Source organism: Mandrillus leucophaeus, unplaced genomic scaffold (assembly GCF_000951045.1).
Source record: "Mandrillus leucophaeus isolate KB7577 unplaced genomic scaffold, Mleu.le_1.0 Scaffold36, whole genome shotgun sequence".
Classification (NCBI taxonomy): Eukaryota; Metazoa; Chordata; class Mammalia; order Primates; family Cercopithecidae; genus Mandrillus; species Mandrillus leucophaeus.
Genome location: NW_012103809.1, coordinates 417,490 through 439,977, shown reverse-complemented (window position 1 = coordinate 439,977; position 22,488 = coordinate 417,490). Strand labels below are relative to the sequence as shown.

Genomic DNA, 22,488 nt, shown 5'->3' with positions numbered 1-22,488 from the left:
TTCACCATGTTGGCCAGGCTGGTCTTGAACCCGTGACCTTCTGATCTGCCTGCCTCAGCCTCCCAAGGTGCTGGGATTACAGGCATGAGCCACCACGCTCCGCCTAAGATTTCTTAAGACTTGAGAAATGCAGGGTCATATCTACAAGTAAGGCCATATCTACAAGTAAGAGTCATATTTTAAGGTACTGGGGATGAGAGCTTCAGCATATGAATTTTAGGGGCACACAGTTGGGCCCATAACAGTATACAACAAGCAGATCACAGAAACGGAAACCTGTAAGACCATTAAATACATGAAAGGATGTACATTAAGAAGATCACAGTAAAATGCCATTTCATACATATGAATTTAACGTGTTTTGGAGGGATTTGTAGAGCAAAGGAACCCTGAGGCTACTGGTAGAAGCATAAATTGGTACAAACACTTTGGAGAGTAATTTTGCAATATCTAATAAAGTTGAAGATATGTATTTTCTATAATCCAGCAATTTCACTTCGAGGTGTATCCTCAGAGCCTAGACAAAAATTTTTACATTGGCATAGAAGGAAACATGTTCACTGCAATGCTGTTTTTAAGGGCAAAATTAGAAGCAACTTAAATAGCCAACAAGAAAGGAATAAAGCGTAGTCTTTCAGTATAATGAACTACATATGTATGTATTTATATGGCTAAGCCTCGAAAGCAAAATTTTGTGTGAAATAAAGACTTTTTTTTTTTTGAGACGGAGTCTTGCACTGTCACCCAGGCTGGAGTGCAGTGGCATGATCTTGGCTTAATGCAACCTCCGTCTCCCAGGTTCAAGTGGTTCTCCTGCCTGAGCCTCCCAAGTAGCTGGGATTATAGGCGTGCACCACCACGCCCTGCTAATTTTTGTATTTTTAGTAGAGACGGGGTTTCACCATGTTGGCCAGGCTGATCTCGAACTCCTGACCTCAGGTGATCCACCCACCTCAGCCTCCCAAAGGGCTAAGATTACAGGTATAAACCACTGGGTCCAAGACTTTTATATGGATATAGATATAGTGATATGCTATTTATGTAAAATATAAAAGCACATAAAACAATATTATATATTAATCATTCACCTAAAGTGTTGCAGGGTATTTTGGAGTTTGAGGGAAACAGTGACACTGGACATCTATCAGACCCCCACAATCTGTTAGCTGTAGTTTTCACTATAAACCCATATTGTAGTCCTTCCTGTGATGTCTTATTTGTAAAGGTAGGTTTTTGGAGGTTGCTATAATAAAAAGCAAGTCCTGCATGAAAATCATTGTGGTATAGGAAGTGAGAGTGGTGGTCTCCAATCTGATTCCACGGTTTGAGGTGCTGTATGATGCCTAACAGTGTACATCCAAGTAGTAAAGTGTGGTTGTTTAAGAATAAAATATCATATTTTTCTTTTAGTTTATGTGTATTTTCAAACAGCTAATAACTTAGGACAAATACTAGTTTGAACTTAATTATTTACTAAATGGAACTTAAATATTCCTTTGGTCCAGAGGTACTGTGAAAAAAAGTACTGAGACATTAAGGGTGTCACAAAATGAAGAAATCTGGGAACTTTATTCTTTGGGAATGATTATGTTGATAATGATTATGTTGATTCTTGTTTGCTTCTGATTTTAAAAAACATTACACCTGCATAATTTGTCATATTGAAAAATAGTACAGCATAACATTTAGAAGTAGTAGCCTAGAATCTCAGCAGCACTGCTTAGCAGCTCTGTGACCTTAGACAAGTGACTTTAACATCTCTTGTACTTCAGTTTCCTTATCTGTAAAATAGGGATAATAACAGTACTGACATCAAGGGATTTTTGTGAGATTAAGCAAGTTTATATGTGTTTTCTATTATACTATCCCTGTCCTTTTGAAAGATTTTGTAATTTAAAACATCTTAAAATTACAGTACAACAAAATAATTTTGAAGATATCTTGAAATTTATTGTAATTGTATTTGACCAGAATTATGTATAACAAACTTTTTTGTAGCAGTCATTTGGGGACTTCTTTCCCCCATGTAAAGTTTTGTTTTGTTTGCTAGCATAAAACCGTGCTAAAATTCACACAGTAAATAAGGTTGAAATAATACTTAATTTGTAAGTGGCTACAGCAGTTTATTTGATAAATATAAATATAACTGTTACCATCCAAGTTCATGGTCTACTCATTTTTATTTCCTTCTTTCTCTTTCTTATGAGACAACAACATTGAAAATTACTCAAAGAATGTACTAACTCAGCCAGTTGACACCATCAGCATATCTTCCTTGAGACAATTTGACACCGTTTGCAAATTTCACTGTGTAGAAGCATTTGATGATGAAATGACAGAGAAACCAGAATTTCAAAGTCAAGTGTATAATTATGCAAAAGGCAACAATATAAAGCAAGACTCATTTAAGGAAGAAAATCCAATGGAAACTAGTGTTTCTGCAAGTACAGACCAACTTAGTAACGAGTCTTTTAGACAGCCTCCTCCTAGAAGCCCGCCTCTAATCCCCTGCAGTGGAGAGACCCTGAAATTTCCAGAAAAATCACTGGCTAAAAGTACTGCCAAGGAATCTGCCCTCAACCCTAGCCAACCTCCAAGCTTCGTGTGTAAGGAAAGTGTACACAATAATATTGTAAAACCATTTATAAAGAGAATAGTTCTAACCTAGTTCATCTGAGAGTTAATTATAAAGCAGAGGAAGTACGATTGTGATGGTCAGTAAAGCCTGTGGAGTATTAAAGGATTCGTTAAAAAAAAAATTATATATATATATAAAATCTGAGACTTTTCCAAGCAGTGCTAAATCACCTAGTTAGCATGAGGGACTTTGCTTCTCCGGGGAAAATGCATTCTGAGATCTTAGCCAATTCAGAAATAAATTTTTCTGGTAAAGAAAAATAATCCTCAAGTCCATACTTGAGGATTAGCTCCACCAAATGGTAATTTCTCTAAGGCTCAGGACTCTGTCTTACCCTTTTATGCACCACAGCGTCTGTATGGTTCCTTGAATGTAATAAGCTTTTTTTACTATAATTTTTTTCATCGAAAGCAAGTGTATTAGAGAAGTAAAGAAACAAAAGAATGGCTGCCGTGTAGACAGAGCAGCCTGAATATAATAAGCTTTTACATTTGTTGAATCAAACTGGCTGGCAGTAGCAGAGTTTACAGTAATGGAAAGGTTAAGAAGAGGAAGGAGTGCTGAAGCACTAATTAATTTTTCAAGAAAAACAAGATTTCTCTGTCATATTGGACTTCTATTGACAAGCAAAAAATACTAATTTTTCTACTAAAGTGAAAATATTAGTTTATCATTTGGTTTATTGATTCCGAGCACACATGTAGTATCCTCAGAGCACTGAAGATACCGACAGTATACATTCTGTGTACTTTCTGAACAAAAAAATTAAAAATACTCGGAATTGGTATGGGAAAATAGATAAAATTCACGAATAGTATAAGTGATACCTTTTCTCTCTTTTCTTGTTGTTTTGTTTTGTTTTTGATACGGAGTCTCACTCTGTTGCCCAGGCTGGAGTGCAGTGGCACGATCTTGGCTCACTGCAACCTCTGCTTCCTGGATTCAAACGATTCTCCTACTGCAGCCTCCTGCGTAGCTGGGATTACAGGCCTGCCACCATACCTGGCTAATTTTTTTTGTATTTTTAGTAGAGACGGAGTTTCACCATGTTGGCCAGGCTAGTCTTGAACTACTGACCTCAAATGATCCACCTGCCTTGGCCTCCCAAAGTGCTGGGATTACAGGTGTGAGCTACTGCACCTGGCCAATAATACCTTTTCAATGTGAGTTTGATGGGAAATACTATGACTATAATGCCTTATTTACAAGTATGAGCATTTTCATTTTTTTGAAAGTAGTTGACAGTACTTAAAAGAACTTTCTTTGTCCATGTTGATTTCTGGAAAACAACATTTTAAAAATCAGCCTAAATAGGGTTTCTCAAGATTGTTCTTTCCTCTTTCCATTGCATTTAGCTGTTTTTCATTCAGTCAAAAGATACTTTTAGGCATCTATTACATGCCAGGTCTGTACTACGTATTAGGTAATGGTTAGAAAACAGACAAAAAGATGCAGTTCTTGTCCTCATGAAAACAACATCCTACTAGAGGAGGTAGTCATTAATCAAATAATCACACAAATAAATGTGAACTTGCAACTATGATAAGATCAATAAGTTATGTGAATAAAGTTACATACAAAGTATATGTAGAGCATGTTATATAAAGTTACTATATATGCTATGATGCTATATAAAGTTACGTATAAACTTGCAACTATGGTAAGTGCTGCAAATATAAGTAGGATGGGCATCTATGATTAGGATACCACCCTGATCAGGGAGTCTGGGGAAGGCATCCCTGAAGAAATGATCATTGAGCTGAGCTGTAAAGGATGAGTAGGAGTGAATTAGGCAGCTAGGGGTAGGAGAACATGCCATACAGAAGGAATAACATCTGCAAATCCTGTGGCTGCAGGAAGCGTGGTACCTACTGGGACCTGAAGGAAGCCCTGAGTACAGGAAGATCAGAGTTGGAGGAAGGAGGAGGGGTATAGCAGATGAAGACAGGTGGTGCGGGCCAGCTACTGCTTTAGTTCATTTCATACTGCTGCAACTATATCACAGACTGGGCAATTTATAATGAATAGAAATTTATCTGGCTCACGGTTCTGGAGGCTAGGTCCATGGTGCCAACATCACACAAGGGTCTCTGTGCTGTCGTTTCATGATGGGAGGTGGAGGGGCAAAAGAGGGTGAGATCAAGGGAGCAAGTGGAGGCTGCACTCACTTTTATTTATTTATTTATTTATTTATTTATTTATTTATTTATTTATTTTGAGATGGATTCTCGCTCTGTCACCCAGGATGCAGTGCAGTGGCACCATCTTGGCTCACTGCCACCTCCGCCTCCTGGGTTCAAGCGATTCTCCTGCTTCACCCTTCTGAGTAGCTGGGATTGCAGGCATGTGCCACCACGCCCAGCTAATTTTTTGTATTTTTAGTAGAGACGGCATTTCACAGTGTTAGCCAGGATGGTCTCCATCTCCTGACTTTGTGATCCACCCGCCTCGGCCTCCCAAAGTGCTGAGATTACAGATGTGAGCCACCACGCAGCCCCCAACTCACTTTTGTAATAAATCCACTTGTGATAACTAACACACTCCTGCGATAACAACATTTAGTCATTTTTATTCACCTCTTACTAGGCCCCATCTTCCAACACTGTTGCATTGGGGATTAAGCTTCTGGCACATGAACTTTAGGGAATGCATTTAAACCATAGTAGATATCAAGAGCAAGATATTAGGGCCTTGTAGGTCTCAGTAATGATAGTTATCTTTATCCCAGAACCATGAAAAACCATTAAGATGCAAGGTTCTGCAGAAGGATGAGCTCAAAAAACAAAATACAGAAGTCCTTGTCTCTAAATTCCAGAGAATTATACAGCGCACCACTCCCTTTTACTGGGTTTTTATTTATTTATTTTTTACATACGAGGTCTTGCTCTGTTACTCAGATTGGAGAGCAGTGTGACCATGGCCCACAAGAAATCCTCCTGCCTCAGCTTCCGAAGGAGCTAGGACTACAGGCACGTGCCCCCACACCTGACTGATTTTTAAAATATTTTTTTGGAGAGATAGGGTCTCACTATGTTACCCAGGCTGGTCTCGAACTCCTGACCTCAAGGAATCCTCTCACCTTGGGCTCCCAAAGTGTTAGGATTACAGGTATGAGCCACTGTGCCTGGCCTGGGGTTTGCTTTTTGTTTGTTTGTTGTTTTTTGAGATGGAGTCTCGCTCTGTTGCCCAGGCTGGAGTGCAGTGGCATGATCTCGGCTCACTGCAGCCTCTGCCTCCAGGGTTCAAGCAATTCTCCTGCCTCAGCCTCCTGAGTAGCTGGGACTACAGGTGTGCACCGCCACAACCGGCTAATTTTTGTATTTTTAGTAGAGATGGGGTTTCACCATGTTGGCCAGGATGGTCTTGATCTCCTGACCTCATGATCCGCCCACCTCAACCTCCCAAAGTGCTGGGATTACAAGCATGAGCCACTGCACCCGGCCCTGGGTTTTTAATGTCATATTCATTTCACCATTTCTTACCACAATGTACTGTCTTTTTTATTTTTATTTGTTTATTTTATTATTACTATTTTTTGAGACAGAGTCTCGCTCTGTCGCCCGGGCTGGAGTGCAGTGGTGCAATCTCAGCTCACTGCAACTTCCGCCTCCTATGTTCAAGTGATTCTCCTGCCTCACTCAGCTTCCTGAGTAGCTGGGATTACAGGCATGTGCCACCACGCTTGGCTAATTTTTGTATTTTGGGCAGGGATGGGTTTTACCACGTTGGCCAGGCTGGTCTCAAACTCCTGACCACAAGTGATCTACCCACCTCAGCCTCCCAAAGTGCTGGGATTACAGGCGTGAGCTACCTTGCCCGGCCTACTGTCCTTTTGTAACCTCCCCAAAACCTGTACTGTCAGCATAAAGTCAATCATGAGGCATGTTCTTCTGCCATTCTAATGTTCCTAAGAGTCACAGAATAATTAGAAAACAGTCTAAATGTGGAAAAAAAATATTCAAAAGAGAAGAGACCTTCCCTAAAAATACAAACTTTTGGCCCAATAATAAAATGTAAAAAAAAAAAAAAAAGAAAAGAGAGAGACCTTGCAGTCTATAAGGTAATTGATAGATTTATTTGTCTGAATTCATTTGAAGTCAAAGCATCTTATATGTGTGCAGGGAAGTTTGCATAATAGGAAATGGTAAGAGGACAAAAGTTTAAATTTTCCTTTTGTCAAAGTAAATGGGATATATATCTGTCATATACCTACTGCCTGTGCTCTGCTGTGCTGTTAGGTGCTGTACAAACATTTAGCAATTAATACATAGGTATTAACTTTTGTTAATAGGCATTACTACTGGAAGTAGGTACTATCGTTACTTTATAGTGGAGGACACCAAACAGGGGATCTACTAACAGAATTCGAGGCCAGCCCTATCTGACTTGAAAGTTCATGATCTTTCTACGCATTCACATTTACTTTGTTTATTATAATTTACAGACTGCAGTTCCTTCGAAAGAAATACAGAATTATGGGAAGATTCCTGAGATGTCAGTCAGTTATGCAAAGGAAGTCACAGCAGAGGGTGTGGAGAGGCCAGAAATTGTCTCAACTTGGTCTTCGGCGGGCATCTCCTGGAGGAGTAAAGCATCTCGGGAGAACTGTGAGATGCCTGACATGGAGCAAAGTGCTGAAAGCTTACAACCTGTTCAAGAGGACATGGCTTTAAATGAAATCTTGAAGAAATTAAAACATACTAACAGAAAGCAGGAGGCGCGAATCCAAGAACTCCAGTGTAGTAACCTGTATTTAGAGAAGAGAGTTAAAGAACTACAGATGAAGACTACCAAACAGAAAGTGTTCATTGATGTCATCAATAAGCTAAAGGAGAATGTTGAAGAATTAATTGAAGACAAATACAAAATAATCCTAGAGAAAAATGATACTAAAAAGACATTGCAGAATTTGCAAGAGATTTTAGCTAACACCCAAAAACAAATTCAGGAATCCAGGAATGACAATGAAATGTTACAGCTTCAATTTAAGAAGATCAAGGCTAATTATGTGCGTTTACAGGAAAGGTACATGACCGAAATGCAACAAAAAAATAAATCTGTAAGTCAGTATTTAGAGATGGACAAAACCTTAAGCAAGAAAGAGGAAGAGGTAAAGAGACTACAACAACTCAGAAAAGAGCAGGAAAAGGTCACAGCTTCTGCTCTGGACTTGTTGAAACGGGAAAAAGAGACCCAGGAGCAAGAGTTCTTGTCTTTACAGGAGGAATTCCAGAAACGTGACAAGGCAAACCTGGAAGAAAGACAGAAACTGAAATCTCGACTTGAGAAATTGCTCACTCAGGTTAAAAATTTACAATTTACGTCTGAAAATGAAAGAGCTAAGAATATAAAACTTCAGCAGCAAATCAACGAAGTAAAAAATGAGAATAAAAAACTTAAACAGCAGGTTGCAAGGAGTGAAGAGCAAAATTATGTCCCTAAATCTGAGACAGCTCAGTTAAAGGAGCAATTAGAGGAAGTCATGAAGTCAGATATTACCAAGGTATTGATACACATTCTAAATCTCTAATGCGGATTTTCAAGAGTTTCTAGTGGTCTGGTGATGCATATTTAGATGTGGCACTTACTTATATTTGTTTGCAGAAATAATTATTAAGGAAAGAAACAGATCTCGGCACTTTGGGAGGCTGAAGCAGGAAGATCTCTTGAGGCTTGGAGTTTGACACCAGCTTAGGCAACATAGTGAGACCCCATCTCTACAAAACATTTTTTATATCAGCCAATCTGCCATGCATGGTGATGTGCGCCTGTAGTCCTATCTATTCGGGAGGCTGAGACGGGCGAATTGCATGAGCTCAGGAGTTTGAAGCTGCAGTGAGCTATGACTGTGCCAGTGCACTCCAGCTTGGGTGACAGAGCAAGATTCTGTCTCAAAAAAAAAAAAAGAAGAAAGAAAAACAAAAAACAGATATGGAAAGGAAAATACACCACAAGTTTGGAGAAGTTTCTTTTGGTTCATGAGTGTTCAAAGAACAGCTATTCCTGCCTTCTTGTGATTATTTTGGTAGAGGTGGCAGTTAACCTGGGAATTTTGTGGGTACTCATTGCCAGTAATCAACAGCATCTCTCAGCAGTTACCTTTTTTTTTTTTTTTTGAGACAGTATTGCTCTGTTGCCCAGGCTATAGTGCAGTGACGCTGTCGTGGCTCACTGCAACCTCTGCCTCCCAGGTTCAAGTGATTCTCTTGCCTCAGCCTCCCGAGTAACTGGGATTACAGGCATGCGCCACCATGCCCTGCTAATTTTGTATTTTTAGTAGAGATGGGGTTTCACCAAGTTGACCAGGCTTGTCTCAAATTCATGACCTCAAGTGACCCACCTGCCTCAGCCTCTCAAAGTGCTGGAATTACAGGTGTGAGCCACCATGTCCAGCGCCAGGGTTCCTTTGAGAAAAGATTTTCTAAGTCATCTCTCAATCCTATTCATCAACAAAACAAAATAATACAATTGCATGTTTGGTTTACAAGGCAAAACAAACCTATATCATATGCTAGTTTTATGCATTTAAGAACAGCATCAGAACCATATCAGTATGTTTGGAGAAGCTGTAATCCTTTATTATATGTAGTTCAAAAGCCTTTTTTTGGCAGCCAAGAACCTGGAAACACACTGCAGAAGTGATAATTTTCACACGACAGAGCACATCTATTTCCGTTGTGTAGGCCTGTCTTAAAGTATGTATAGTAAACTCTTATTAACTGATTACTTAGAAAGAAGGCAAATCTGAACTAGAAAAATGTGTAAGTTAATTTTTTGTATTTGTTTTATTTATTTATTTATTTATTTAGACAGACTCTCACTCTGTTGCCCACTCTGGAGTGCAGTGGTGCGATCCCCTCTCACTGCAATCTCTGCCTCCCAGGTTCAAGCGATTCTCCTGCCTCAGCCTCCCGAGTAGCTGGGATTATAGGTACACACCACCACGCCCAGATAACTTTTTTTTGTAGGTTTGGTAGAGACAGCGTTTCACCATGTTGGCCAGCCTGGTCTCGAACTCCCAATCTCAGGTGATCCACCCTCCTCGGCCTCCCAAAGTGCTAGGATTACAAGCGTGAGCCACTATACCCAGCCTACTTTTGTATTTGTTTTAACAACTTGAACTGAGCTGATGTTACCTTAAGATGTCGTTAGTGGACCCTCTTTTATGAATCTGTAATCATTTTAATTTTTCTTCACAAGTAAATGATTTTACTGTTTTTAAGGATTCTTAGGAAAATATTCTTTTCCTAAATTAAAAAAAAATTCTAAGATCTAAGAAAAAAGGATTATCTAAGCTAGTGATTTTCAAACTTGAACATTCTTCAAAATTCCCTGAAACGCTTGTTAAAACACATATTGCTGGCCCTACCCTAGAGTTTCTGATTCAGTAATTCTGGGGTGGGGCCTGAGAAGGTGCATTTCTAGCAAGATCCCAGCTGTTGATGCTGCTGGTTCTGGAGTCACACTTTGAGAACCACTGACCTAAGCCATCTTAACTGGAGCTCCTAACCAAATCATGATGCATTTTGAATGGGTAAGCTCTAAATGAGTTAGTTTAATTGTACAGAAATTTAGCATGGTATATAATTTTCTTCTTGAGCCTTTTTTTTAAGTTCCTTATTTTATTTTGATTAATCAATTTCTCTAACACTCTGAATTCATACTTACTCTGCTTATAGTTTTGCTTTTCATGAACTCTAGTTCTGTTTCCTCAAAGTATGGCCTGGGAGTATCTGTGAAGTCAAAAGTATTTTTATAGTAATATTAAGACATTATCGCCTTTTTTACTCTCATTTTTTCACAAGTGTACAGTGGAGTTTTCCAGAAGCCACACGATGTGTCATGATGTAATTGCTCTCATGGCTGATGGAATGTGTGAAGCAAATATGAGAATCCAGCTATCTTCAATTAAGCCAGCATTAAAAATATTTGGAAAAAATGCAGAACAGTGCCATTCTTTTCACAAATGTTTTGTTTTGAAAAATGTGGTAATTGTTCTATTTAAAAATTGTTATTAGTTGGGCACAGTGGTTCACACTTGCAATCCCAGCACTTGGGAGGTTAAGGCAAGAACAGTGCTTGAGCCCAGTAGTTCAACACCAGCCTGGGCAACATGGTGAGACCCCTATCTCTACAAAAAATATGAAAAATTATCCAAATGTGGTGGCATGCACCTGTGGTTTCAGCTACTGGGGAGGCTGAGGTGGGAGGATTGTGTGAGCCTAGGCATTTGAGGCTGCAGCGAGCCGTGTTCACACTACTGCCCTCCAGCTTGTGTGACAGACTGAGACCCTGGCTCAAAAATAAATAAATAAATAAATTTTTATTTATGTTTATACATAATGGATTTATTGCTACTTTAAAAGAATTAGTAAACAAATATTTTAAAATATTCTCAGTTTTAATTTCTAAAGGGATCCTAAGATCAAGAAGTTTGAGAAATATCAACCAAGGTTTTTAAGAGTGGCATTTTATACAGCATTTTACTTAAAAGATATTTCAGGTTCTTCGTCATTTTTTGACAAATCTGAATTACATGCATGTAGGATACAACAACGACACATTCTAATCTGCTCCTGGATTGCTCACCTTGTGAAGAAGAGAGCCTGAATCCTGCAGATATAGAAAGATCTTCTCAACTGGCCTCCAAAATGCACAGTCTTCTGGCTCTGATGGTGGGACTTCTCAAGTGCCAGGTAATAAAACATATATTAGATATTTTAGTAGGGGAGGAATAAATAATAGGGTTGGACTAAAAGAGAGGCAATAAAAGGAATTAAGTTGTGGAAGAAGAAAATGAAGAATTGAAGATAAAATACAGACCCCTAAGCCATCCATCCAGCCCTTCTTCGCCCCATGTCTTCTTTCTGCTTATCTTTCTTGAACACCTAATCCTCACAAGTGTACAGAAAGATAAAATGTAATAAGATAAAAAGAACCCCTTTATTAAGTACGTCCCACATTTTAGGAATGCCTTCCCAGAGCAGTAGTCTTGTGCTCTGGTCAGTCTGTGCCTAGTGATTAGTGATTATTCACATTAATGAGCTGTTTGCCCAATCTGAAATACCACTTTTGGTTAGGAGCCGGGGAAGGGCAGTCCAATGAAAAGTGAAGTTGCTGTCAGAGCAGTTCAGATGCTGGCTTATCATTTCCTAGCTGTGTGACTTGACCAAGTAACCTAATCTCCACTTCAGTTTCTTTATCTTTAAGATGGGGAAATGATGCTTCTGTCCTGGGAGCTTATAAACACTGCATTTAATGAAAAAAACAATTAAGGGACATGCACAGCCAGGTGGCTCACGCCTGTAATCCCAGCACTTTGGGAGGCCGAGACAGGCGGATCACCTGAGGTCAGGAGTTCAAGACCAGCCTGGCCAATATCGTGAAACCCCATCTCTACTAAAAATACAAAAATTAGCTGGGCATGGTGGTGGGTGCCTATAATCCCGTCTACTTGGGCGGTTGAGGCAGGAGAATCACTTGAACCCCGGGGGGAGAGGTTGCATGAGCAGAGATCGCGCCACTAAACTCTAGCCTAGGCAAAAGAGCAAAACTCTGTCTCAAAAAAAAAAAAAATTAAAATTAAAAGAATGAAGTCTTTCCGTACTAACCCTTTATTAGATGCCTTCTGATGAGTAATTGAGGAATAGAGTGCAATATGATTTTACCTCTTTTGATTTGCTTACTTATTGAAAGGAGATTTATTTTTGTTTCATATACATGTTTTTTACTTCCTTTTAGCTTTAGTAAAAACTTTTTCATCTAGCTTCTGAAACTCTTATCCTTAGGACGTCACCAATTCTGATGCCGAACATTTCAAAGAGAGTGAGAAGGTTAGTGATATAATGCTGCAAAAATTGAAGAGCCTCCATCTTAAAAAGAAAAATTTAGATAAAGAGGTACTATATTTATTCTTCATCTAACATATGTATTATTTTTAGTGAAAAAAATAGTTAAAAGGTAGTGAGGAAGTAACTCTTAAAGGTGGAATGATTTAAAAAATTATTTTGGGGGACTAGATTAGTTTTACTGTGCCCCTCACTAAAGAGAGAAAATGTTCAACATTTGACTTGTTTTATTGCTTGTCTATACTGGAAAACCTACAAAAAATTTAGTATGATAATTTTTTTCATTTTTGCATGGCACTCCTGATTCCTGAAGGGTCATTTATTTTGATTTTCCTATAGCGATTTCAAACTTCATCCTTTGGAATAATATAAACATTTAAAACAATTTTATTTCTCAGGTGGGTGAAGGGTGAGTGCAGACGTTCTTGAATTTTGTTTAGTTACTCTTTTCTTTAATTTTTTTTTTTTTTTTTTTTTAGACAGAGTCTTGCTCTGTTGCTCAGGCTGGAGTGCAGCGGCATGATCTTGGCTCACTGCAGCCTCCGCCTCCCAGATTCAAGCTATTCTCCTGCCTCAGCCTCCCAAGTAGCTGGGATTACAGGCATGTGCCACCACGCCCAGCTAATTTTTGTATTTTTAGTAGAGATGGGGTTTCACCATGTTGGCCAGGCCGAATTTAATGAAATGCGACCATTGAACTCCTGACCTCAGGTGATCCACCTGCCTTAGCCTACCAAAGTGCTGGGATTATGGGCGTGAGCCACCGCACCCGGCCTCAAGTATGCTTTTCTAGGCGTTGCGGAATAGAGATTGAAGGATAAAATGAAGAGAATCAAATAGGGAAGGTGATAACAGGATGTCAAATTGTACCATTTTGAATCTGAGAGGAATGCAGAAATGACAACTTTTTCTGGCTAAGGAATCAAAATATATTCAGACCTGGAATCTTGGATCATAACAAATTCAGTTCTGTAGCACTTCTCTGAACTGACGTCTCGCGGGTATCCTGAAGAATCTGTCTGCCTCGTAGCCAGCCTGTAAAGGACAGGACCAAGGTATGAGCATAGCCATGCAGAGAAACAACTGGCATCCACTTCTCTAAACAGCTTTCAAAAATAAGCCCAACTGAGGATATTACAAAAATACAATTTCAGGCTGGGCACAGTTGCTCATGCCTGTAATCCCAGCATTTTGGGAGGCTAAGGCAGGCAGATGGCCTGAGCCCAGGAGTTTGAGATCAGCCTGGGCAACATGGGGAAACTCTGTCTCTACAAAAAATACAAAAATTAGCCAGGCGTGGTGGCACACACCTGTGTCCCAGCTATTCTGGAGGCTGAGGTGCAAGGATCACCTGAGCCCAGAGAGGTCGAAGCTGTGGTGAGGCAAGTCTCAAAACCCTGTCTCAAAACAAACAAACAACAACAACAAAAAGCAAAACAACAAAACAAAAAACCAAAAATACTTCTTTCAGATATTTATGTTCTTTTGGTTAATTTCTATGTAATTACTGAAGTATTGACAGGTGATATGATGTCTGCAGTTTGATTCAGTGAAGGGGGATGGACGGAAGAGGGCAGTGATTGAGGATACAAATGACATTGACCATTAGCTGTTAATTATTGAAGCTGAATGATAGTTACATGGGGTTCATTAAAGTTTCTTCTCTATTTTAAATATTGGAAAATGTTCACAATAAAGAATAAAAAATATTTTGTGCAGCACACTTCACTAATCAGTTTGAATATTGGATATTAAGATGATTATTATGCTGAAGGAACAAATAAGAAATGATTATAAATTACACCCAGATTTGGCTATTTTTTTTTTCTTTAAGGAAAAATTGCAATAGCCTGACTGTAACAACAACTGTATGTTAGGATAACTCCTTGGGGACTCCAAGACCACCCCCAGGTTTGATGATTAGCTAAAGGACTGTGAGTTGTCCTCATAGCTATGACTTACCACAGCAAAGGATACAATGCAAAATCAGCCAAGGGAAAAGCACAGGGGCATCGTCTAGAGGAAGCAAAACTCAGGCTTCCAAGAGTCCTCATGGAGTCACACGGGCTGCATTTCATTCCCCCAGCAATGAGCTACAACCACAGGTGTGGGAGTGTCATCTACCAGCAAGGCTTCTTAGAGACCCAGTGGCCGGGGTTTTTATTGGGAGCAGTTCACACAAGCACCCTCTGCCTAGTACGTGCCAAAATTCCAGATCCCTGGAAGGAAAGTAGATGCTCAGCTTAAGTCCCATGCTTTGGGCAAGTAGGTTAAGCACCATAAGCCATTTACATCAGAGAACGGTGGAAAACTTCCCACAGTCCAACTTTCCAAATGCCAGTCACAGGGCAGCCTTGACCGCAGGCCTCTCTAAGCCTCTCAGTCTTGGACCTGCTGTGTGAATTATTTTCCTCACGAGAGCTGTAAAAATATATTTTTTGTATGTTTTTTGAAGACTGTTAGACTGTGCATGGTTTGATTTTTATTTTATTTTATTTTATTATTATTATTATTATTTTTTTTTTTTTTTTTTTTTTTGAGACAGAGTGTCGCTCTGACACCAAGGCTGGAGTGCAATGGCGCCATCTTGGCTCACTGCAACCTCTGCCTCCTCGGTTCAAGCAATTCTCCTGCCTCAGTCTCCTGAGTAGCTGGGATTACAGGTGCCCACCACTATGCCCGGCTAATTTTGGTATTTTTTAGTAGAGACAGGGTTTCACCATGTTAGTCAGGCTGGTCTTGAACTCCTGACCTCAGGTGATCCACCCGCCTCGGCCTCCCAAAGTGCTGGTATTATAGACGTGAGCCACCACGCCCGGCCCGGTTTGATTATTTTATTATAAATATTAGAGTGTAGTTGTATTTCCTCTCTAAAATACAGAATGTTTTCCTTTTCTTAGCTACTGAAACATAAAGATAGAATCACAACCTTTAGAGATTTAATTGCTAAGGAAAAAGCATTTCAAGATCATGCTATTAAGGTGAGCTTAATATTTACTATTTACTATCTTTAACATAAAAATATACATTTTCAGATATTTATGCTCTTTTGGTAAATTTGTTGAAGTCCTTCTAGTTCTAAGTTCTACACTTTTATTATTTCAGCCACTGATAATCTCTTTGATTTTTAAACTAATAAGTATTTATTGTCAAGTGTTCCAAGGAGTATGAAATGATTGAAAGTGAGAACAAATATATTTAACCTCAGGTCACAGACTGTGACTCAGATGAAGCCAAGACTATCAGAGATGTACCTACCTTTCTGGGAGCCAAACTGGATAAGTACCACAGTCTAAATGAGGAGCTTGATTTCTTGGTAAGAAAGACCTTTTGTTACCTTGCTATTATTTTTATACACAACATTATTTTACTAACAAGTTTAAGAAATTGTCCTTCAAAAAACTGGCTTATTAAAATGGTCACAGGCTGACATCATGGCATTATTATTTACCCACAAGAATATAGAATTGAAGTTTGCATTTTTGGGTTTTGAAATTTTAAATATTGTCCCACCTCGTTTCTGTTAAGACTAATCAGATTTATCTCCTTCCAAATGCAGAAATTAAAAGAAAAAGTGCTGTTTTTTCATAGTAGATGAAGTACACTAATACTGTTGCATATGCTACAGTAATAGCTGTGTACAACAACCATGGTTAAGGTGTGCTTTAGGCAATAACACTCATAATGTACTTTAGATGGTATTGTAAAGATAAAGGCAGATAAAATAGGAAAAATATGTTAAAAGAAAATGAAAATGTGATCTTAGAATCTAGATAGTTATAGAGCAATTTCGGAACTCAGTTGAATCTCACTAAAATGAAAACGTCTAATTAACATAAGGAATTTTTATAGGAGTTAATTAGATAAGTCTACCATCATATTTTTTAAATGGTTCAAAGCAGCATTCTATACCAAATTCATTACGTACAACTCACCTTTAATAGAAAAGAAACTGTCTAATAACATGAAGTTTCAAAGTTTTCCTCTTTTCTAATTTTTTTTTTTTTTTCATTTAAGAAGTAATTATTGGCTGGGTGCAGTGGCTCATGCCTGTAATCCCAGCACTTTGGGAGGCCGAGGAAGGTGGATCATGAGGTCAGGAGTTCAAGACCAGCCTGGCCAAGACGGTGAAACCCCATCTCTACTAAAAATACAAAAAATTAGCCGGGTGCGGTGGCAGGCATCTGTAATCCCAGCTACTTGGGAGGCTGAGGCAGGAGAATCGCTTGAACTCAGAGGGCGGAGGTTGCAGTGAGCTGAGATCACACCACTGCACTCTAGCCTGGGCGACAGAGTGAGACTCTGTCTCAAAAAAAAAAATAGTAATTATTATTGACTTCTCAGAAAAGATTAAACAAGCTAATCACTAAGGAGCTAGAAAGCGAAACAAAACATAAACCCTGCTACTAAGGAGTCTAGAAAACAAGATAAGATACATAAATAACTGTTTATCAGGAGGAAGGGGAAAGTTTTTAGAGAAGAGGTACAATGACTGGCATCTAACAGAGTGGATACTTGTCTGAGGACTAGAAGAGGTTATTTCTAAGTGCAGGTTATGAAGGAGATGGCAGTTGGGTCTTAAAGACCAGTAAAATTTGGGCATAGGGAACCAAGAGGACAGCATACAATACATTCTGTTGTCCATTAGCAGTACCTATGCTTCAGTCCCTGGTGATACAAAGATGATGATGAGAGTGACCAGTAGTGTTCCCAGCAGTGGGAACTGGAATGGGAACAAGGTCACAAATGGCAGAGTGTCAAACACACCATATCACCTTTAAAATGCACTGTGGGCTTTGCTGTACAAACCCTATCTCAGAGTATCCAAATAATTGATGAGGGAGAGTTCTTTATTGAAGAATGTAAGCTATTAAAAGCCGAAGAAAAGATAAGTTTAGAAAATTATATTTTGCATTCCTGAATAGATTAAGGAATGTAAGCAGCTATCATAATGGCTGCTAAAACCTTTAGGTTCAAGATTGATAAGGAGTTTTTAATGAATGAGTCGTATTGACCAAAATTTGAACCCACTGATGAATCTCAACCCCACTAGTGGTGAGACAGGCAGACCTGTGCCCCTTGACATGGTGCAGAGGAAGCACACAACACCATCCACAATGCTTCTTACCAAAACTGCTGAATCCAAAAGCTAGCTTATAGACCTAACTACCAGCAGACAGGAACTACAGTGGGTAAAGAAATGTACTTGATCATACCATAATGACAAATCCTGAATGTGGAGGACTCTAATAAATAAATAATTGGCACAAGAGAAGGGAAGGAGAGGGGAATAACTGTTATAGACTAAGAGAGGCTGGAGACTTAAAGGACAAATCAGCCTGAGGCAGTGTATGAAACTCAACCAACCACTATAAAAAGACATTTGTGAGATAATAGAAAATTGAACTCAGCATATTAGATAATATTACAAAATTATTGTTGATATTGTTGATTTTAATAGATGTGATAGTGGTATCATTGTGTTTTTTAAAAGCCCTTCTCTGTTAGTATTACATTTGCTTGTTTGTTTTTAGAGATGGAGCCTCGCTCTGTTGCCAGGCTGAAGTGCAGTGGCACTTCAACCTCTGCCCCCGGGATTCAAGGGATTCTCCTGCCTCAGCCTCCTAAGTAGCTGGGATTACAAGCGCCCACCGCCATGCCCAGCTAATTTTTGTATTTTTAGTAGAGACAGTGTTTTGCCATATTGGCCAGGCTAGTCATGAACTCCTGAGCTCAGGTGATCCACCCGCCTCAGCCTCTCAAAGTACTGGAGTTACAGGTGTGAGCCACCTCACCCATCCTGTTAGTATTATATTTTGAAAAGTATTTATGAATGAATTAATATGATGACAAGGTTTGCTTTAAAGTACTCCAGGAGAACAAAAAGGTGGCATAGTAGGGGTAGGAGCAGAGTTGGAGAAAGGTAAAACAGTAATGGAAAATGTTGGTAATTGTTGAAGTTATGTGATGGAAACATGGAGGTCCATTATGTTATTCTTTAGACTTGCATGAAAGTTTTCAAGATAAAAAAGGTTTTGTTTTTATTGTTTGGAAGTGCAGAATGTACTCCAGAAGATTCACACCTCATTCTCTAAGGAACTCTGGGCCAGCAAGGTGTGGCCGCTGGAGTGCAGGGTGATGCTCATGGCACCCTGATGCCATGTTCCTCTGGCACATCGATGTTCCTCTGGCACATCGTCGTGTGCTTCCCTCATGTCCTTCTGACCCCTTGCTGTTGGCTCCTCTTCACAGTTCTGACCCTGCCATCTGCTCCATTTACAACCTGTCCTCCTCCATCCTGAGACAGGGTCCTTGACTTCAGCTTTGCCTTCCTGCTGGCTCGAGCATCCTGGGTGTTTAACTGTCAAGTGCAAAATGTCTCCTGGTCCAGGAAGACCTTGATACAGTCAGAGATTTGATCACTGGGAACAAGGCAAAAGTCCATTTAATGGTATTGATGTTCAGAGTTCAAATAGGCTTATAGTAAGTTCCTCCTAGATCCCATCTTCAGTAAAATAGATACCTTTTAATACAAATGAGATATCCTCTCACTAGTATTATCGAGTAGTTAAAATTTACAAACCAAAATCTGTCCTAAAACATACCACTTCAATATGGCAATCATATATTACATAAAACATTTACCTAATTTATTATTTTGGTAGCCTTTAAAATTAATAGTTTGTTAAATTGTAAAGAAGTCACAAGAATAAGAAAGGAATAGGCAAAGTGGAAAATTATTGCTCTAGGAAAAATTTTCCAAGTGAGCCAAAAGAAAACAATCAAAACCCAGTACCTTGCGGTCCACTTGAACGACAGAAGGTACCTGCCAGTATCTGAATTTGGCACGGTGTTACCTTGAGTATACTTTATAGTTTGCCGGCCTCTCTGCCACTGACCAGCCTCCTAAGGAAGAGACTAGAGTCATCACTAGAACTTGGGTCACACAGGTGGGAGGGCTGTCCTGCCGGATGGAATCTTAAATTCTTAGTTTACATAGATGTCAACTTTACCATCTGTTTTCTTGTTCTCTCAAGCATCCTGGCATTTTACAGTAGTCCTTCTGATACTCTGACCCTCTCCCTCACCTTCCTGGTTCTGATTTTCCTAGTTTCCTTTCTAAAGCACGAGTGGGAAACAATATTTGCACCATAGATCCTTGCTGAAGGATATCACATCAATCTATTTCCTGACCAGCTCTTGGCAAGAGCTTCAGAGCTCTTGTATCTCTGAAGGATAATCTTTGCAGTTCTTTTGTTCCTCTAGTAGTAATCCTCAGTTTAGAAAAAATACATTTTACATCTTGATGGAACACTTATATGTACACACACACAGCTAAAACATTGGGTTTTAAAATTCTTTTTTATTCTGTTCCATTTCTTTTTTTATGTTGGTCATAAATTCATTTTACCACTTAGTAAAGAGTCATATCCTGAATCATGTTCATGATCTGAAAGCTGCTGCTTGGAACATGCTATCTCGGCCCTCACAGAATTGCTTTTACTGAGCCGTGCTCTGATGTTAGACCCTCAACAATCCGAGGAAACATCCTTCTCATTCGCTACGGAGACGTGGTTGTTTCACTTGGGTGAGAACTTCCTTAGAGATCTCGGGCGCACTAGGACAAGCTTCTCCTTTAGAAGCAGGTATATTTTCATCACATAAATAATGACAACCAGATTCATCATTATTTATGTAACTGACCAGATTTCCATTTCGTTTTAGCTATGAAGAAGTTCATTGATAAATATGGCACTGGAGTGTAGGTCTTAGTTGCCTTCGTGTCTGCATGTTGTTCCTCACCTGCTCTATATATTCTGGCTTAATGTTTAGTTTCTGATTGATATTGTATTTGTTTGTTTGTTTTTCGAGACAGAGTCTTGCTCTGTCATCCGGGCTGGAGTGCAGTGGCATGATCTTGGCTCACTGCAACCTCCACCTCCTGGGTTCGAGTGATTCTCCTGCCTCAGCCTCCCAAGTAGCTGAGAATACAGGCATGCACCACCCCACCTGGCTAATTTTTTGGTATTTTTTAGTAGAGACGGGGTTTCACCATGTTAGACAGGCTGGTCTTGAACTCCTGACCTCAGGTGATTCGCCCACCTTGGCCTCCCAAAGTGCTGGGATTACAGCCATGAGCCGTCGCGCCCAGCCAGGTTTATATTGTATTGTATGTACACAACCTCAAAACCTTTATGTGGAGAATTGGAAACTCAATCAGTCAATTTTCTTCCCATATCTCAATCTGCAAGCCTATTAATAATGATGGCTGATTCATCCACTGTTCATGGTGAATGTTATGTGTACCTTGACATACTTTCCCTCTAAGTTGACACTACCAGAATGTAAGACAACCCTATATGAGGAAAGTGTGTTAATGCAAGTAAAAGCCTTTTAGCAAACCTTGAATTACAACCTAGATAGAGCTAAATACCCTGGCTTCACCATATAGCCAGGCCACCTGCACCTCAAATCATGGAGGGCCTCAGTGAACCTCATAAAAGGTGTGTGGTAGCAGGATAATGGCACCCCCAAAAATTCCACACCATAGTCCCCAGAACATGGCAGAATGGACTTTGCAGATGTGATTAAATCAAGGGCCTTGAGATTCAGGGGTAGATTATCCTGGATTGTCAGGGTGGGTCCAATGTAATCATGAGTTCTTAAAAGTAGAGGACCTTTCCCAGACATGTCAGAGGGAGATATGACTACTAAAGAATATTCAAAGCTATAACACTTGCTGGCTCTGAAGATGAAGAGAGGGGACGTAAGCCAAAGATGTGGGCAGTGTTTAGAAGCTGGAAAGTCTCCCCTAAGGCCTCCAGAAAGGAGCACAGCCCTGTTGACACTTTGACTTTAGCCCAGTGAGACCTATGCCAGACTTCCCACCTACAGAACTATAAGATAATCACTTTGTGTTGTGTGAAGCCACTAAGTTTGTGGTAATTTGTTAGAGCAGCAACAGAAAGTGAATACAAGATGTATTGACCTCAGCTTTTTAGTGATTTGGATTTCACTGCCTCATAATACATTGAAGCAAATTAATATATTATTAACTTGGAACTGTGTCCACGAATTTGGGATACAGAGAGGAGCAAACCCAGGATATGTTTGGAGGGCTCATGACTGAGCAGTCTTACCTGGACCGAGTGAACCTCATCTTGGCTTCTCTACCTCTCGCTGGCTGTCATCCATGCTGCCCAGGGAGCAGCTCTCCAAGAGGACTTCCTCCTCTGCTATGTCAAATGTCTGTTGCTGTGAACATGACCCAACATGGGTGTCCAGCCTCTGCCTAACTCACCCCTGCCCTTAGAGCCTGCATCTTCAAGGCAGTCAGTGAGGCCCATCACAACTTCTGTGGGTCTGTGTCTGCGCTCTGTGCTGCAGCACACAGGGGCAGGCTACTCAGGAAAGGAGGTGCTGAAGAGGTGGGAGAGATACTTAACATCATTAAGATGTAAATTAGGCCGGGCAAGGTGGCTCACACCTGTAATCTCAGCACTTTGGGAGGCCGAGGTGGGTGGATCACCTGAGGTCAGGAGTTTGAGACCACCCTGACCAAGATGGTGAAACCCCATCTCTACTAAAAAATACAAAATTAGCTGGGCATGGTGGCACATGCCTGTAATCCCAGCTACTTGGGAGGCCAAAGCAGGAGAATCGCTTGAACCTGGGAGGTGGAGGTTGCAGTGAGCCGAGATCGTGCCACTGCACTCCAGCTTGGGCAGCAAGAGCGAAACTCCATCTCAAAAAGAAAAAAGAAAAAAAAGATGCAAATTAAAACCACAAAGAATACCACTGCACCCCTTTTAGAATGTCTAAAATTAAAAAGACTGACCGTACCAAGGCTTGGAGAGAATGTGGAGCAAATACAACTCTCATTCGCTGCTGGTTGGGATGTAAAATGGTCCAACCATTTTGGAAAACATTTTGGCAATAGCTTTAAAAGTTAAACACACACCTACCATTATTCTACTGCTAGTTTTCTTTTTTTTTTTTTTT

General features: G+C 39.9%; 1 protein-coding gene across 1 annotated transcript in view; it reads left to right on the top strand.

Annotated features, from left to right (window-relative positions):
• CAGE1 (cancer antigen 1) overlaps positions 1–22,488 on the top strand; it is a 58,670-nt gene that overhangs the window by 7,119 nt on the left and 29,063 nt on the right. The window contains exons 4-10 of the mRNA XM_011989623.1: positions 2,208–2,617; positions 7,083–8,141; positions 11,185–11,334; positions 12,427–12,537; positions 15,387–15,467; positions 15,695–15,802; positions 20,837–20,855. Of these exons, the coding sequence (XP_011845013.1) occupies positions 2,208–2,617; positions 7,083–8,141; positions 11,185–11,334; positions 12,427–12,537; positions 15,387–15,467; positions 15,695–15,802; positions 20,837–20,855 (1,938 nt within the window). The remainder of the gene's footprint in view (positions 1–2,207; positions 2,618–7,082; positions 8,142–11,184; positions 11,335–12,426; positions 12,538–15,386; positions 15,468–15,694; positions 15,803–20,836; positions 20,856–22,488) is intronic.